This window comes from Myodes glareolus, chromosome 12, assembly GCF_982192425.1.
Source record: "Myodes glareolus chromosome 12, mMyoGla1.1, whole genome shotgun sequence".
Classification (NCBI taxonomy): domain Eukaryota; kingdom Metazoa; phylum Chordata; class Mammalia; order Rodentia; family Cricetidae; genus Myodes; species Myodes glareolus.
Genome location: NC_142037.1, coordinates 84,234,518 through 84,254,149, shown reverse-complemented (window position 1 = coordinate 84,254,149; position 19,632 = coordinate 84,234,518). Strand labels below are relative to the sequence as shown.

Sequence of the window (19,632 nt, the reverse complement as noted above, 5' to 3'; positions counted from 1 at the left end):
CTGTTGTCTCCTGCTCTCCTTCTTGCCTTTGTCATGGGAATCCTGAGTCCTGTGAGCAATCTCTTAAGAGGAGAGGGAGGTGAGGCACAAACTTACGTCCTTGCCTCCCTCTAGGGACTCCTAAGGGATCATACATCCCAGGTATAGACAGCATGGTCGTTGCTGAAAGGGTTCACTGAAGTCCAAATACTTTGTCTTCATTTGGCACTCAGTTCTGAGAGGTGTCTGTGTGGCAGCAGACTTCCGGTATATGGCGGTCTGGTCACAGTGTAATCTGCCTCCTACAGGTTAAAAGAAGCATAGAATTTATACCTATACTGATTCAGTCTGTACCGGCTTCACCTTCCTACTAGACAAATGCATACTGATGGGGCTTTGAGATCCCCGCTTTTAATAATTAAAGGCTAGTCTTCTGATGGATAGTGCCAAAATCTCCCATACAATTAAAATTATATAAACTTTTCTATTTATTTATCTTTAAATATCTGAAAATGAAAGTATGAAATGAGCTACAGTGCCAAACACTTTCAATTAAAATAGAAAAAGACCATCCGGTCACTTAATGACTAGCGTACGTTCTGAGCAATGGTTCTTTAGATGATTTCACCATTCTGTCAACATCAGAAGACGCAGTAATCACACCACTGTGTGTTACACCATCTTATGGGACTACCATTTGCATGCAGCCTATTGGTGACCAAAGTGTCTCTATGTAGTACATGGCATATTGGGTATTTCTAATCTTTTTAAAGTTAATTGACTTTGCTTACTTGCATTGATGTCATTTAATTTTTTCACTGTGTTTTGGAGATCAGATGAAGTCTTTTCCTTTTGAGTCTTTCAATGTAAAATTATCTCTCAAGGACTTTATCATGAATAAAAGTTTGGAAAGATGAATTAATTCTTTCAAGTCTTAGGGGAAAGATAAAGTATCTCATTACCATACTAGGATTCAAAGCACACCATCAATTATTGGATACCCTTGCTTTTAAGATATTTCAGGGACATTATGCTTTTAAGCAGGAGTTTGCAAGGATTCAGGAGGCTTTCTCTAAGTTAAATATTTGATAATTAAATCTAACCACCTCCTTAGTATGACACATCTTGTTTTTTGTGATCTGAGCTGCTTCATGGTCTCTGTGAAATGCCGCCTCTGGCTCCATTTTCTGAAAAATGCCTGATGTGTGTACTTCATTTACAAAGGGAAAGCTTCATGAAGCAGTTCATTGACCGCCAGCAACAGGACACCTGCTGTCTTTTCAGAATCCTCCCTTCCACCTCTTCCTCATCATGTGATAACCCCAAGCGGCCCACAGTCGAAGACAACAAGTACATTGATCAAAAAGTAAGAACCCACTGTCTCCGTTACCAAATTTCTCGAAAACATACATTAGAGAAAAACATAGGACAACTTTTTAAGGTTCTAGATTCCTAAGTCTCGAGAGAATTAAGAAGAAAATGGTTTTATTTGCAAATAGTGAACGGATATTTGTGTATATACTCATATACATATCTATTGTTTGTGATGCAATGCACATTTCCATTATATTTAGAAATGGAATGCCAGCATCCTCTCATGCTCACAGTCTCCTGTTCATCCCCACAGAGCTGAGTGCATTGTCTCCTGTGGCTTAGTCATCTTGTCCTAGTCTAGATTATGACAGTGACTATTGCCTTCGCAGTGTCTCTTCTAAAGAATTTTCACCATCTATTTTCTCTTCATCATCTACAGATTTCCTCATTCTTACAGAACCCAGGATTGTAGAAAAACTCTGATGCCAATATCTTCCTTTTCATTTATTTTTGTCAGAAAATAATTAGGTTTGTGTCAGGCTGGGTGAACTTCATTATCTCTGGAGAAGCCTTGAGATGTTATCTACATTCTTGGGATTCAGAAACTTAACCAGTATGTACTTTCTCTGTCTTTTCTCACCAGAATTACCCAAACTGGGGAGGGGCAGTTTGTAAAACAAGACACCTGCACAGGGATATTTTAACCTATGACTTGTTCAAGGATGAAATATCCATTTCAGGACCGCATTTTTGCCTCTCATTTATTGTCTCTACTTTTGTTCCATGCAGTAATGTTTTCTGCCCCCACCCCACCCCAGTTTGGCCTTCCTGGTCACAAATTTGACTTCATATAATACCATTCAGAGCTTTTACTTATGTATTGAAAAATCATACATGTGTATGGTACATTGAACATCTTTTGGTTTGTTCTTTAGTTTGTTTGTTTGAACTGAGAGTTTGTGGTATCTATACTTCCTAGTCACCACCATAAACAGGTAAAGAGCCAAGTGGACAAAGGAAAGACACAAGGAGTCTGAAGTCTCATTTTGCATACTGGAAAGCATATAGGCATTGTCTTGGTGTCTTAGAATCACCTCATTATATTACCAAACTTGGCTATAAACCAGAGGTGGACTGGACTTCTCTACAGAATTCAGAAGAAAGCAAGATATGAACTTGAGAACCTGACAACACTATGGAGAAAGACAAACAGCTTAAAGTAAAAGCTATTATGGGACCAGGAGCTAGGGAGATGGTCTTTTAGCGCATGTGTTTCTCTTGCAGAGGACCCCATTTCAGTTCCCAGTACCCACACTATGGCTCAAACTATCTGGAATTCTAGTTCTGATGCCTTCTTTTGGCCTCTGTGGACACCAGGCGTGCACTAGACTGGATCAATCTTTTGAGTCTGCCTTCCAGCACAGATGAAAAGCATAGAAAGGGACCTTTGGCAGATACAGCCCTACAGAAAACTACCTACATTGCCTACTCTATATCTTACATTCTCTTGGAGTGAATTAAAGGCTTCTGGAAGATTTCCTCTTCACAAAGCCTTGTTGCAACATTCTGGCAATTTTCTGTATGATTATAGACTGTCAAGTAACTCTGTATGTAGCAAGTTACTCAACCTGATCTATAATTTCCAGAGCAAACACTTACACACTCAAAAATTAATAAATTAAGGCAGAAGGGGTGGGGAACAAGCTGCTTTGGTCTTTAGGGACGTTGATCTTCTGAAACAATTCTTCCAAATAATAACTTGGCATCTCTAAAAGAACTATTTAAAGATGTATCTCCAGGAGAAGAGGGAGAGATAACAGTTTGATAACACACATCCATGTGCTGTATCTTAAGGACAGCAGGCAGGGTGGTCTAGGAGGAACTGTAAGGGTTGGTATTCACAACACCAAATGCAAAAATTTTATGCAGGTATCTGATAGCTTAAAACTGCCTCTGTAGGTAACTAACCAACCTGTTAGTCATAATAATGTAATGAAAACAAAAAGATATACAGCGAGCTTTGGAGCCTGTCCCAGAACTCACTCTGAAGACCAGGCTGGTCTCCAACTCACAGAGATCCACCTGCCTCTTCCTCCTAAGTGCTGGGATTAAAGGCATGCACCATTACCGACCAGCAATTTTTCTCATTTTTATTCAACTTTCCAAGTTGTTGACCTCAAAGTAAAAGGTGGCTGTGTTTGGGTGCACATTCTTCTGTTCAATAGTTATGTTTTGAGGACCATTATAGGCCAAGAGTGTTCTGGAGGAAGCCACCACCACTAAACTACAACAGTGGGAATGTGGTGTAAGGTCAACTAGTAAGAGAAGAAATTCCTAACCAATATTCTTGCAAGACTGTATTTTTTTTTTACTTGGGTGTTAGATAAAATCTGTTTATGTTTCTTGGAGGGGCAAAAAGGAGCTATAGGCAGTTGTCCCCTACTTGGAGAGTTAGTTTTCCTCTGAAATAAACCCCCTGGTAGGTCACCCATGCACCAGTGGGCAGCACCATACCATGAGTAAATGGAAAACACTACATGAACTCAGTGCCTTATATATGTTTTAAGAAAAAATTAAAGAGAGAAAAAGGCACATAAAGCTGAGAGAACAGGGAGACCCAGAGGAGTTAGAGCAGGAAGTGAAGAATGGATATGATCAAAATGCATTGTCATGTGTGAAATTCTCAAAGAAAGTCTTTGGTAGCTAATGCAGGCTAGACATTCTAATCTCTAAAATAGGCATCAAGGAACTAAAGCTGCTGCTAAAATATGTAGTAGGCTGTCATCGATCTATTTTTTCTCTTTGGGGTATAGTTCCACTTACAGATCTTATCTTTCAGTAATTGTTAGACCACACTTCCTGTGTCACAGTTGTTGCTCGTGGTCGTGTTCTTGTTATTTGCATGTGAAGTTCAAATGCATGATTGAAATCTAGGATCCCAGTGCTGTTTAGACTCTGGATTTAAATTCCCAAACAAATCGATGGCTAGAATCAAAGTCACTCATCTGTCTCTCCAATCTCCATCTGTTTATATGAGATATAAAGAGTCATTTTGTCTTTACATCTGTAGTTCAAAACTTCCTAGCATATATTTGTTTCTTGTTTTGCTTTTATTTTTGTGTATGGTTGTTTTATCCACATACAAGCCTGTGGTCCACATTCATGTTTGTGCTCATGGAGGCTAGAAGAGGGAGTTGGATCCTCTGGGACTAAATAGAATTACGGGTAGTTATGAGCTGCCATGAGGGTGCAGGAGATTGAACCTGGGTCTTCTGGAAGAGATACCAGTGTTTTCACTGCTATGCCATCTTCCAGCCCCTAGTATATATTTGTGGTTTACTAGCTAACACCATGCTTCAATCATTTTTACTTGTTTTCAGTGGATCAAGGTGTCTCATGCTCTGCATTGCAAGTCACTGTTATGTAGCTGTAGCTAGGGTGCTAAGTGTTGATTTTGCCAAATCTGTGGTGATCCTCAGCCATTGCTTGAGTGATGGAAGCACTGTCATAAAATTCAAATCAATTAACTTTCCAGTCATTTGGTTCCCAGCTATGAAAATGATACATACGTCTGGTAATATGACCCACTTCCAAATAAGCAGTCCTTCATAACAGTTACCTTATTTACAGTTATTTGATAGATTAATTACATAAGAAAAACAAAAATGAAAATAGGCTTAGAGATTAAAAGTAATCTTTTAGTGTAATGTTAATTGATTCTTAAAATGCATTTCAGACAGCAGCTATGCACACGGAATGTACATAGATGTAGAATCTACCATCTTCATCTTTTACAGCTTATGTGAAACTCGCAGAAAATGAAGTTTCACATAAAGTAGGAATCAACTTACATGGGACTTCCTAGAGTCCCAGGACAGAGTGTACCTCCCCCCCTTAGATGTTTTAATTTTTATGCCTTTATAAAATGGTGTTTATAAAGATTCATAATTATAATATGGAAACAACAAATATCAAATCTCTATTTATTTATTCTTCTCTCATACATTACATCCCAACCACAGTTTCCCTTCCTTCCACTCCTCCCATTCCCTCCCACCTCCCCTCTCCCCGAGACTCACTCCTTCATTTCCCTTTATAAATGAGCAGGCCTCCCAAGGATATCAACCCAACACGGCATTACAAGCTACAATAAGACTAGGCACAAACCCTCATTTCAAGACTGGACAATGAAATCCAGTAGGAGGAAAATGGTCTCAAGATCATGTGAAAAAGTCAAACACACACACACACACACACACACACACACACACACACTCCCAGTGTTAGGAGTCCCACAGGCTACACAGCCATAACATATATGCAGAGAACCTAGCACAGTCCCATGCAGAATCCTCCTGACCCATCACTTAAAGTTCCCCTCCACATTCTAAGACAGATTTCAAAGCTTCATAATGTGACATAATAATGGAATTCACCTTTATATGCATTGTGACATGACTATTTTAGTCTTCCTGCCACCTACATCAGTCACCTTTCAGAATTCTTTCTTTCCCAGCATAATGTCAACTCCATAAAAAGTTTACTTTAGAGAAACCTCTTGCTGTACACATGATCTGTCACACTCATTCCAATATTAATTTGCAGCTCATGGGTGCATGATAAATTCAAATCTAGTCAAATGAGGCACCACCTTCCACCTATGTAATTTTAAGTAATTGCTTATTTCCAATTGCTGTGTGTTATGTGGGAGCCATTCAATAGAGTGCCTCATTACAATAATTGCTCCATGCCTTCCCTGCAGAAATGATGCTCATCAAGCCCTATTCATCGGACCATGGTTTTGTTTCATGGTCAGATGTTCATGTGCCCACTTTCTCATTTCTTACTGCTCTGTTAATACCTTCAAAATGAAAGAAAAAATAAGTCCATCCAAACTCTCTATATTAGAAACAAATTTATTAACACTTCAAATAAAAAAGATAGCGAGAAAACAAATCTTAGTCACAAAGTGTAGTTGGGGTTTTTGACTTTTTTTGGTTTTGGTTTTGTTTTGTTGTTGTTGCTTTGTTTTGTTTTGCTTTGTTTTGTTTTACTCTTTGGGGACCAGCCACCCAATTCTCAATACACAGGGGCTTATTCTTACTTATGAATGCCCAGCCTTAGCTTGGCTTGTTTCTAGCCAACTTTCCTAGCTTAGATTACCCCATTTCTTTTTAACTACATTTTGTCTCTGGGACTTTTATATTTCTTTATTCTATATATCTTTAATTCCTTCATACTTGGTGACTGACCTCTGGCACCCTCTTCTCTTTCTCTTTTTCTTGCTCCTCTTTCCCCTCTCTGTATTAGGTGTTTTAGACAGGCAAAGTAACACAGTTTTACAGAGTTAAACATACGCAACATAAAGGAATGCAACACATCTTTACATCATGAAGCAAATATTCTACAGCGTAAACAAATGTAACATGTCTTAAAATAATATTCCACAACCAAGTTAGTATTTGTGATGTTTCCTTCTCAAATATCAGTCCCTCATTCTGCAATCAATTGGTCCCAAGAAAGAAGTGATCACTGGGACTCTTCATTGCTACAGGAGACTCTAACATTCCGTAATACATCAGTATCTGTTCCCAAGTGACTCAATTACTTGAATTAATCCTCTGACTAATGAAAGCCAGGATTGATCTCTAATTTCAAGTGGTCAGTAAATGTAAGATATAAGTGGTTCTGATGAGTTAGAAAGTTGTTCTTTTTAGTTAGAAAAGAATCCTTTCCAATATTTCAGGGTTCTTATTCTATTCATGAATGACACCCATGTAGACAAGCACAACATTGGCTCTGATATTTCTACAGTAAGATTTGGAACAAGTAAAACTTGTCATAGGTGTGCGAACTTCATCTTTCACAAAAAGCAAGCAGAGAATTTTGGTTTTGTTTTTCAGCTGGTTCCACCCAGAGTTCTAATGACAATTGTAAATTGCACATTGTTCATGACAGCAAACATCTTAATTTTTATTATTCTTAGATTTCTCATTTTAAAAAAATATGAATTCTTACCCATGAGGATTAATTTGAAAATAAAGCTTAAAATATACATATAATACCTCAGGACAGATTGTGACTCAAAAAAGTTGATAATGATACAGAGATTTTTGAAATGTACATGTAATAGGCATTGATATAATTCTTCCTTTAATGACTAGAGAACATTAATGTTGTGTTTTGTTGTCGGCGAATCAATCCCACACCAGTTATGTTTTAAGGGGTTATTTATTTTGGGGGGTAAAACTTACATACACCATAAACCGTCAGGAAGGGAGCCTAGTCGCAGGAGCCGGGAGCAGGAGCCAGGAGCAAGCACCGGAACCAAGAGCCGGAACCAAGAGGGCCTGATCCGGATCTGCTTCTCTTTTTAAAAGAGAAATATACCACGCCCCAGTGGGCTGGTATTTCAGCAGCTATTGGCTGACGGAGCGGAAGTCACTCCCCGCTGCACTGTAGGCTCGTATTTCAGCGACTATTGGTTGAGGCAGTGGAAGTTACTCCCACAGCATTTTATTGTTTTGTTTTTATATTCCAACCAAAGTTCCTCCTCCTTCCCCTCTTCTTAGTCCCCCCACCTCCTCTCTTTGACCCCCAGCCGCATCCATTCCTCCACTGTTTCTCCTTAGATATAGGTGGGCATTTAATGGATACCAACCAGCCATGATAAATCAAGTTGCAGTGAGAATAGGCACTTCCTCTTCTATTAAGGAAGAATATATCCTTATTCAAGAAAAGGAAGATGATTTATACAACTTAAATATTTGGTTTCTCATAAATTGTAAACACATGCCAAATAAATATTCTATAGAAGACATGATTTAACCAAAGTATAATGAAATTAAAAATCCAGTAAGACACTCACAAGATCTGCATAAGTTCAAATCAGACAAGGGGAAATGAACATGAAGCCCCACCCTTAACCAAAGAGATACATGAAACTGTGCTGGCAAAGAGAAAATAAGTTTCCTTCAACAGTGTATCACTGTGTGTACCCACTCCAGGGCCCCTTGCCTCAGAGAAGTTGGCCAACAAAAGACGTGTGTGTGTGTGTGTGTGTGTGTGTACATGTGTGTGCATGTGTGCTTGTGTGCATGCATGTGTGTATGTTAGCATTTGTTGTCTTATTGTTTGTTTCTTTGTTCCTTCATTTTATTTGTTATGTATTTATTTGATTTTGTACGGGTGTCGGGAGGGTCAGCCTCCAGCAGCACAGGGCCTTGACAGGAATCCACGCAGTCAGCAAAGCTGAGCTTTTCATTCAGAAGAGGATTAGGGAAAAGGCACTCACAAAACCCTCTTGATGATTTCCTTCTCTGTTCTTATTCTTCTTCATTCTCTCTTTTTTCTCTCATGTTGTTTTACAACTTTTATACCCCAACAGAATCTTCCAGGCAGTCCAAGAGTCGAAACAGCAGCATCCCCATTTTTTAAGTGATTGGTTATAGGTAAAAAACATATTTCTTATCTCCCTCATATGACTAAACACTTTATGTATTACAGGTAACAAACAAATTATGCCAAGAACCCACGTATATTCATGCCCAGGCAACTTATTATAGATTGTCCATGAGGCAAGCAAGGTGTTTTGTCAGGTCTTTTACTGGCAGGCTACATTTTGCAGTTACAGAGAAAGGGTCAATGACTTTATAACATATCTTAAAGGGTAATCTTATGAGGACTCTTAAAGGAATCACAAACCTAAACTTTTATATATCAAAAGGAACCAGACAGCTCTACTTTAAATCTTTAGGTTACATATTTTGAGAGAGAAAGAACATGAGTAGTATGGGTAGGTAGGTGAGGAAGATCTGGGTGAAATTGGAGTAGAAAAAAAGAATATGATCAAAATATATTGTATGAGAAAAACAGTAACAAAAAATATCAATTCCAAAAAGAGAAGAAAATATGTATTTTGATGTTAAAAATTCACTTCAAACAATTCCTTGTTGAAATAATGGAATAGAATCTGTAAGTGGAAAGTAATTGGTATAATATATAGCAAGCTTCTGGTAGACAGCTAAAGGATCCTTTGACATTTTAGTTGAAGAAAAATTTCCATTCATGTGTGCTTTTAAGATTATGAGCATAAAATTATTTTTAACTCTGTGAGGCTTATAATAAGACCCAGTTATATTTTGTATCAAATGACTGTGCTTTCTTTTCTTGCTCAATCTCTCTTGATACTTATTATGAAAGTATCAACTTCGACGCTCCCTTATTTATGATGTAGGAATTTAATAGTTGCTATTGTTAATGCAGCTTTTTACTAGCAGTATTTTAAGAAAGAAAACTATAGCTTAGGGTACATATATAGTAGAGGAATAAATACTTAAATTGACCTTCTAAACATTCAACTCCAGAATTTACTTTGAAAATATATCCTCAAGAAAACACAAAGGTATCAAAAAGTGATAATAAAAATTCAAGTGGATATTAATCAGATGAGTATGAAGGAAGCAATAAATACTAAGTAAAAGAATAGTAAAAGTGATAAATCTACATCATAATTCAACGTGAAGAAAGTAGGAAATCTTCCTGAAGGATAACAAAAGTGTTTTCTTAGTATCTGAGTTTCTGTGAGCAAAATAGAGCACCTAGAAGGAGAGGGAGCTTAGCGCTTAAGAGAACTTGCCGCTCTTCTGGAGGACCTCAGTTTGCTTCCCAGAAAGACTGGTGCCTCTCAACCAGATGTAACTCCAGCTCCAGGATTGGAATTCTCTTCTGGCCTTCAAAGGCTCTTACACACATAGTACAAAGAAACACACAGGTACAGAAAGTAAAAACAAAACTTTCAAGCAGTATATCCTAACACAACATTTTAAAAAAATAAAATTAAGTAATCCATAGACCTCAACTAAAAGGAGGGAAACCCAGAGGTGGCGGTGCATGTCTGTTCTGCCTGCACTCAGGAAGAACAGGAGGCTTCCAAAGTCATCTGCAGCTCCACAGCTAATTGGAGGCCAATCTGGGATGCAGGAGACCTCGTTTCAAAACAGAAACAAATGAAAGTGGGTGGAGACAAACCAACAGCTCCATGACTCCCATGTTATTGATGTCCTTTCGAACCAAAACCAAGGTCATCCACAGATCATCAGTGTTTTATGGAAAAGGGAGTACCTTCCAGTGCTCTCTGAGATAATCCACAGATTTGCACTGAGTGAAAAGGAAGAAATCCAGGGCAGGAATGATGAAGAAAACAGCAGATCCAGGTAAACTGGGAGGGGAACAAGAATGGCAGATGAAGGGTGGAATACAGAGCCAGAAAATCCTGGAATGAAAGGGCCCATGTTTGATCACCGCACTGAATCAACAGCAGGAGAAATGGAAGCTCTGGAGTTAAGAAACGCTGAACTGCCTGGTTCATACATACAATGCTGCATATAAATGAACAAGAGTTAATTATCAAAATCAAAGATGCTATTGTAAGTTATTAAAACAATGAGCAAAAAGTATGCCATAAAACCATGTCTACAAATACTTATACCTGGAGTATTCCTTTGCAAAATGAGCTTAAATATCTAAAAACTACATAAAGATAAATTATCAGCATAAATAAGCTTTAAAAGAAATCAGAAGTGAGGTACTGAACTCGGGAAAGAATCATAAGTAAAAGCAATAATATAAAAGAATTAGATATGCTAAATTGTGCCCAAAAATCATAATAAAGAGAAAATTTCTTAAATTTTTCTTATGTACATGTATATGTAAGGTGTGTGCTCATGTATATGTGTATATATGCATGTGTGTGAAAGTGCTTATGCATGGGTGTGCACATGAGTGTGGAGACCAGAAATTGATGCTGGGTATCTTGCTTGAACACACTCCACCTTATATTTTGAGGTAGAGTTTCCCAAACTTAGAGCATACTGATTTGTCTAGTGCAAGCAGGGAGCTTGCTCTGAGATGCCTGTCTTTGCCTCTGGAGTGTTGGGGGAGATGCCCTGCGTCACACTCACCTGGCTTTTATGTGGGTGTAGGTCTTCATGCTTGCATAGCAAGCAGTTTACCTGCTGAGCCATCTCCTCAGCCACCAGGAAACCTCAAAAATCAAAAAGAAATGAAAACAAGGTCCACATTATTATTCTAGGCATTTCTAGTGGAGAATACCACAGCAAGATACTAGAATAAGTGAGAAATATCCTAAAACAGAACATTTGAAACAAATATGAAAAGCATGCGTCATAACTCTGGAAATATTGCTCAAGAGGGACCAGAAATACGATCTACACCACATATGTTATAAGACTTTAGACTTTAAAAGTGTTTTTGTATTGTCTCCCCAAGCAGCAAGTGACTGTTAAATTAATAAACATCAGATCATCATCAGACATTTCAGGAACAACCCTTTAGATGCAAAGAAACTAGAGTACCACACAGGAAAGACTTTTTTTTCACTCAGGAAAACTGAATTTCTTGATTAAAGAGACAGAAAAACTGTTATCAAGATGTTATTGTACACACAAAGCGCAATGTGAAAGTGTTCCCACGCACCCTCCCAAAGAAACTTCTGAAAACCACAGCTCTGACAGACACATCGCCTGCGAAAGTGATGCAGACACTAATGGAGAACCAAGTGACGGGGGAGGCAGTTGTGTGGAAGAGCGGGGACTGTGGAAGGTAGAGATAAAGGAGAAACACACCACAGTCGTGGGCTTCGGTGACATGGGGCAGCAGGAAGAAGAGCGAGGCAGCACTCTTCCAATCTCTGCTAGTCATCTTGGCTGTGAACAGTAACTAGTAAGCAATTAGGAGACAGTCAAACAAACCTGTCGTTCCTTGTGTGGAATATCAAGTCTTGAAATCAAGAATAGATGTCATATGGAAAAAGTAAGTGAAATTTCCTGAATCTAAATCGAAACCATCAGAGTCCGCTCAGGTGAAGTCCCAGAATAGTGACCATCTTGGTAGCGATTAACAATGCCAAAATCTACATTATGTGCCCCCCAAACCATTTCTCAATAGGTGCATCAAGGCCTCTAGGAGAAAGTATTGTTGATTTTGAATAGGAAGAACACATAGTTGTGTCGTCCTGAGAGCAAAGGAACTGTGCTGACAGCTGCTAGCATCATGTCAAAAGAACTGATGGGCCAATAGGCCATTGATCTGTCGACCTATGAAGAGAAAAAGAGCATAGAGTTGGGTGGGTGGGGAGGAAGAGAAGGAATTTGTAAGGAGATAGAGGAGGGGAAAGAGTGTGATCAAAATATAGCATATTAAATCATCAAGGAATAGATAACATTAAAAACAGCTATTGTAAAGGACTAAAATCCATCAAATGTGTCTTAACCTTGAATTCATAATGATGCTTTAAATAATTAATCACTTTTAAAGATTATATAAAATCTATTAACTATTAAAAACTGATATGAAAAGATCAAGAATCACGAACTTCCCTTTAATATTTTCCCTGTAGATTTTACTGGTAGATAAAAACTAATACAAGAGAGACAGCTCCCTAGTAAGGAATCATTTTAATGAGATGCAAGGAATGACAGTTTCGCAAGTGAAAAGAGTCTATGCAATGAACATTAATGTTACTGATATCATAAAAAGACACAGAGAGTATGTGTTCTGGTGACAGATCATGGCACCTTAGGTGACCCTACCAGAGAGATCAAACCAAAAGCATAACTGTTGAGACTTGTGAATCAACCACTGATTCACAGGGAAAAGAGAAGGCAGGAGACCCTGTGAACCCTCCTGTCCTTTGCCCTCAACTGAGCCCATGCTACCAGAAACTACAGGAGAATTGCCACCATTCTTTGACAAAAAAAAAACTTTCTAAAAATAAGTGCCACCCATCCATTGCTATGTTGTTCCAATCCAAATTACAGAAACTGTGAAGAACTTGAGTTGAATTTCATGGCTTCTGAGCTCTGTGCTAGAGTGTACAATTGACAAAATATCAGTCACTGTGTATGTGCATGCGTGTGTGTGTGTGTGTGTGTGTGTGTGTGTGTGTATGTGTGTGTGTGTGTTACTGAGGGCTAAGATCTCACACAAGTTATAAGAGTTCTGGCTGCCTCAAAATATGGATGTATCTTTGAGATCAAAAGTTTAAGATGTTATTTTAAAAAATCTATGTTCTACTTTAACACTTAAATGAAAATTTATTGTATTTGTTTTGGGTCACTAATTCTATCAAGGAATTTCCATTTGGTGATATGAATGCATTAGGTTTGCAAATAAAACTGTAAAACACCAAAATCATTTTATCTAATCATTTGTTTCCAGAGCTAGCTCTGTCTAAATGGGTCCCCTCCCTTTCTTCTTATTTGCTGCATATTTGATGCACTTATATTCAGTATGAGCTGCTACTGACTTTTTTCACTGCTACCATTTGCAATTTATGGTCTGAAATTACATATTTTGAAATGGTTCTGTGCCAGGCTTATTTCAGGTGACTAGCAGTATCTTTTGAAACCAGAAGAGGGCAGAGCAGTGTAGCTCTGAGTTCTTTGAGACTAAAACAACCAAAGAATGTCTGTGCTAAAGGAAAAAGATAAAGTTTTACTATCACAGTCAAGGACCAAAGAATGATTGATAGCTACAGACCTTTATTTACTATGAAAATAACAGCTTAGATATATATAGAAAGATATATAACTTATCAAATACACATCTTTTTGAACGCAGTCAAGCTTAATCCATAGGGTTTGCATTAAAACAGAAAATGTACTGCTACTTCCTCTGCTAATTGTTATACCATTCTCAAGAACAACCTTGAACACGTCACCTCTGCATTTGCTTTAATTGATTCGAGTTTATTGTACTAGAGAGGGTCCCAAATACACAGAATGTGTGTTTGGTATCAGCTGCTCTATTGCAGAGCAGTTGACAAGTGACTGAATTTCAGTGGCCTTACACCAAAGACAGTTAAGGCAGACTGATGGCTTTGAGCATTGCACTGTCTGCCCTCCTTGCATACAGTGTGCCGCTGCTGGCCCTCCTGTATCCTGGGCCTGACTTCTGCCTCCTCACTGTGTGTTCTAGTCATCAGAGCAGAAGCCCTCCTCTGATAGGACCTTCAGCTGTGACTCCTGAGCAGCGATCCCTTGACGTGTGCTAAAAGCTCAAAGATTGTAAACTTATCCCCAGTATCACCTCTTTAGGGGGTGAATGACGTAGGAAAGACAATGCCCTTTTACATGAAAATGCACTTTCTACATAAATGATATCCACTCTAGTCTCTATCAACATGTGATTAATTTTCTCTGGAGTTCTAGTCAATTTAAAAACAATTCAGGTTTTTTTTTTAATTACAAAAAGATAAAACTTTCATGGATGTGGGTGGAAAGGTCAGTGTGTTCAGTGATCCTGCACTTCGTTTCAGATCTGCTACGCAATGTGAGAACTACATTGTACATCCTGATATTACCCAAGTGGTCGGGAGTAATAGCAAGGACCAGTTTGTGGGAGCTGGAGAGGTAGATAGCTAGGTGGGTAAAGGGCTCGCTGTGCCAGCTTGGAAAACTGAGTTCAGATCCTTATCGCCCACACAAGAAGCTGGGTGTGGCCCAGCACTGAAGTATGGAAATAGGAGAAGCCCTGGGCCCCATTGGTCAGCCATCTAGCCAAGTACTGAGTTCCAGGTTCAGTGAGAGAGTAAAAAACCCAAGGTGAATAGTGATAGGGAAGGCATTTGATAGATATTGACCCCTGGCCTCCACATGTGTGCACACACACACACACACAGGAAAAAGTGGGTTTGTGACATTGTCCTTCCCCAAGCCTGGCCATTTAGACATCTTTGTTCACATTGTAGTGCCTTTTTGTAGACTGGTTTGTAACTGGGAGCTCCTGTGTCCTACCCTGACCTGACTCACTGAACTATTCAGTTCCAGAATTCAAGAGCCTGGCTTCTATCTATCTTTTGTTTTCGGTGTTTACTGATATTGTGCCGCAAAACAATCCCACACTAGTTAAGAATTATGGATAATAAAAAGGGTTATTTATTTGAGGGGAAAAACTTACAGATCACCGTCCCAAACAACAGTCCTCTCATCACAAACAGGAAACAGAGAGTCTAACAGCAGGAACAGGAGCCAGAAGCAAGAGAGAGAGAGAGAGAGAGCACCTGTTCCCGCTGCTTTTTAAAGTATAAGAGACCACGCCCCAGTGGGCTGGTATCTTAAAGGCTATTGGCTGAAGGAGCAGAAGGAGCTCCCGCAACATTGTGCCAAGTGGTAAGAAAAGATAATCTATTGGTGGCAGACAGTGGCTCACTTTCCCATCGTTGACTTCCAATGCTGACTACTAAATATGCCCCACCCCTAGTTCTTGGGACTCTAGCTTGGATGGTGTATGACCCCGTTTTCTCTCCATCTCTTCCCTCCTCCCACTACTTCTTTGGATCACTTAGTCACATGTAAGGTGGTTTGCTAATCTAACAGGCAACCCATGAGCAGGATAGATCTGGATTTGCCCTCCAGGGTGTTTTTCTTAATCCTTCTCTCCAGGATGACTTTATCATCATGGCTTAGAGGGGAACTTTGACCTTTCCTCCCTGTCATCCTTCCCTGTCCCTGAAGATAAAATACCTCATGAATTCACGTTCAGATTGTCATTAGATCACAGGCCAGGAACCTGCAGTAGAACAGTGTGGATTGGAAAACATTTCACTAATACAAATTTCAAGTGTTAACTGCAACACCAAATTCTTTACAACCTGGAGCTTAATTATTCAGATAACAGACAGTGTCATTACCAGAGTTGTACACACCACACATCAGTCCCTAGCTGTGATACGCAGCCTCACAGTTAGAATCTCTGCACTGATTTTAAAAAATAGCACCAGGAAAGAGTACTATTATAATCATTATATCCAGTGACTCAGAAAACAAATGCCAGTTTGTCATATGTGCAGCCTGGACTTGTGTGTGTGAGGTGGGTAGAGCTAGAAAGGGGACCAAAGATGGGAAGAAGAGACAGTAAGAGAAATGTAGCATGTGACATAAAGGTCAAAAGGAGACAGAGAACCAGCATTTCGTGGGCTGTGAATGTATCATTTCTTTGTATCCCAAAACTAAAGTGCTTCTTACACTTTCAGCTCCGCAAGTCAGTTTTCAGCATCAGGGCAAGGAACCTTCTGGAAAAGGAGACTGCGGTCACAAAAATCTTAAGGTAATACCAATAATTACGAGGCATACTTTAATGTAAGTGGGATTACATGAAGAACACACAGAACTTTTGCTCGATGAATTCATTTTCCGGACAGTAATATTTACTGTCTGCTCAATTGTAGGATTGTGCACCTTCATGCTTAAAGATAATGTCAAAGATGTAACTAATGTTTGTCTAGAAAAGATAGTGTTTCATTATCATAATGTGCCATGTTTATTATTTAATGTGTTTAAATAAACTATTCCTAGAAGCATTTACCAAAAAAAAAGGTAGAAAATGATAATTTTTCATGATAATGATAATTTTATCATTATTCTTGACCACCTACATCTTTTGTGGTATCGAAAATAATCTGAAGGGAACATGGAAAAAGTACAAGTCTGAAAAATAATTATGATTTCTTCAGCTGTTACTAAGGATCTATTAATATTTGAAAGCCAGGCTGGAAATACAAGCAGCATATGCATGCAGTGCCCGTGGAAGCCAGAAGGGGGCAGCAGATCTTCTGGGACTGGCAGTACAGCTGTTTGTGAACCTCCATGGGGCTGCTGGAAACTGAACCTGGGTCCTGCAAGAACTGCAAGGGCTCTTAACTGATCAGTCATCTCTCTAATCCCACATAGCCACCTTTGAATGGCCACAATATTATATTATATTAGTGTTACTGTCTAAAATATGGCTTGAAGTGAAGTATCAATAAGGAAATCAATCTGACCACTTAAGCATAACAGACTATACATTATAACAGAGAGTGATAGGATTTAAAAGTGTGTAAGCATCTGGGACATCAAGATGGTTGCATTATTATGCTTAATGATAAAAAGATAAAAATGGCATGGTTGACAAAGCTAATAGGCGCCTGATATGGTGAAGTAGTCTGCAAATTCATGGTAAGTGGAAGAAATCAAACTCCTCTACCTAGTCCCTTGCTAGAAATGTTTGTGAAAGCATCTTTCCATGACCTGTATTACTGTGGCTTGGGAAGCCATGATGAGGAAATACAACTAGGTACACATAAGGTGAAAAACTAACTTTTTGAGAACTTGATACTTGAAACTCGTGAGAGAGAAAAAGTCCTATCTCATGAAGACACATTTCATAGTGTTCTCCTCTGTGGGTGACATTCAGGCACAAAGTCATGCATGGATTGCAGTAGCTTTTTGAGCTGAAAAATAAATACTGCTGGGGCTTGAGTATTCTCAGTATGATTGGACAGACATGAAAGGTCTTATGGAAAGAGACTTGAGCCTCAGTGTGGTCGTGCTCTAACTAGGTGGTCATTCGTCTCAGTGTCACCCTTGGACTATGCCGTGAGACTTGTTTGGATAGCTCATAATCGCCAAGAAACTTGGTCAAACTGTAATTACACCAGCAAGTTCATGGGAGGGGTCTACAGAAGTGCTGACACACTTACTAGGAAGAGAAACATCCTTAAAATGATGAACTACTCAGGGAAACATCCTATACTGAGTCTAACTTAGAACCTTCCTACTGTTTTTCCTGTTACAACTGCCCTTCAGCAAATTTACTGTGCTTGGACTACAGAGTGAGCATGCCTGTACACAGATACTCAACTTGATTTTTTTACTGGAGCTACACAGTAAGCCAGCTGTGTCCCGTTAATGACTCTGTGCCCTAGGTACCAACCAGAAAGCCAAGACCAAGGTTCCCAGTGAACGACTGCCCTTGGTAACCAATAAGCAAGTCATAACCAGAGTTCCTAGTGAATGACGCTATTCCAAGGATATCTCAATACTTTGGAGTTTAAAAGGGAATGGAGTTATATGGAAAGAATTACAGGCTTCACTTTCTTTATATACTGTAATAGTTAACATTGGTCGTCAACTTGACAGGATCTAGAATCACCTAGGAGACAAACCTCGGGGCATGACCATGAGGAAGTGCCTAGATTGGAATAACTGAGATAAGAATCCCCACATTATGTATAAGCAGCACACTTCTGTGAACTAATCCTGAACTATCTAAAAGGGAAACCTAGCTGAACACCATCATTTAGCTCTCTCTGCTTACTGCCTGCACATGCACTATGACCAGGTGCATCAAGGTTTGGCCACCATGACTTATTTGTAAAGATGAACTGTGACCTCTAAATGTAAGCCAAAACACACCCTCTCATCCTCAAAAGTTGTGTCACAGCAATGAGAAAAGTAACAAGTGTGTACTCACAGATCCACTGCCTTCCTCATTCATCCATTCTCTTCTTTTTCCTCTCCCACTTCATGAGACTGGGAAGAACTCACCCATCTGGGAATCATGGCGTACATCGATCTGATATTCAGTTTTGAGGCAGCCAAACAAAGGGACATGGCTTTTCCCAGAGAGCCCTGTGGGCCAGGACTCTAATATTTATGTAGGTGACAAAATTTTCAAGGCCTCCCAGGAAATCATTTTATTTACAGTTAGGCCTTGCAGAACATCATGTCATAAGATCTATGTGAACATGTCATCTGAGTTGAAAAAAAGTCACACTTTTTCTGAGAGCTGATCAGTTTAACAATGAAAAGTGACTTAAAGGGAACACACTGTCACAAAATTGAATGAATAAGATGGATGAAATAGACTATGTTTTCATAAAATTTGCATATCCAGACAATACTGCATGGGGGAATTTAACACCTTTTTTTGAAAAATATGTACAAATTTGGGGCTTTTATGTGAAACGATACCTGATATGAGAAAAAAATCTTTAAACTGTCAGGAAATATGGACCCTTCTCAACCTTTCCCAGGTGTTGTATAATTTGGGGATTTAACAACATTCCAGAAAAGCACAGAATTAAAGATCTTGGCTATATGTTACCTTCTGAATTACAGGAAATAAATGACTACAGTTTGGACATAGGATTTTAGTTTTTGTAAATTTGATCTTTACAAAAAGCATTTATCATTATTGATAAAACTGTCTTTGCTTCTCTGAGTACATGAGAGCATAGGTTCCATCGTGCCCAGAAGATGCTATTTGACTCTAGTCTTGGCCATTCTCTGGCTCTTAAAATCAGATCCCTTATAAGGAACCAGCCTTGGCAGCATGCATCTGTAATCCAAGTACTATGAAAACAAGCTGATCTTAGGAATTTGCTGGCTAGCCTGCCAAGCCCAGTCAGAAAACCCCAGGTTCAAACAGAGACTATATCTCAAAAAGTACAGTGGAGAATGACTGGAAGATACCAGACATCAATCTCTGCCCTCC

At 39.0% G+C, this 19,632-nt stretch overlaps 1 protein-coding gene across 4 annotated transcripts in view; it reads left to right on the top strand.

Moving 5' to 3' along the window:
• Window positions 1-19,632, top strand: part of Nalcn (sodium leak channel, non-selective) — a 281,079-nt gene that overhangs the window by 205,341 nt on the left and 56,106 nt on the right. For 3 of the 4 annotated variants that reach the window (XM_048422068.3, XM_087912334.1, XM_085698169.2), the window contains 2 exons: window positions 1,204-1,345; window positions 16,349-16,422. In XM_048422068.3, coding sequence (XP_048278025.1) covers window positions 1,204-1,345; window positions 16,349-16,422 — 216 coding nt within the window. The remainder of the gene's footprint in view (window positions 1-1,203; window positions 1,346-16,348; window positions 16,423-19,632) is intronic. The other variant, XM_085698170.2, reaches the window with a different exon arrangement.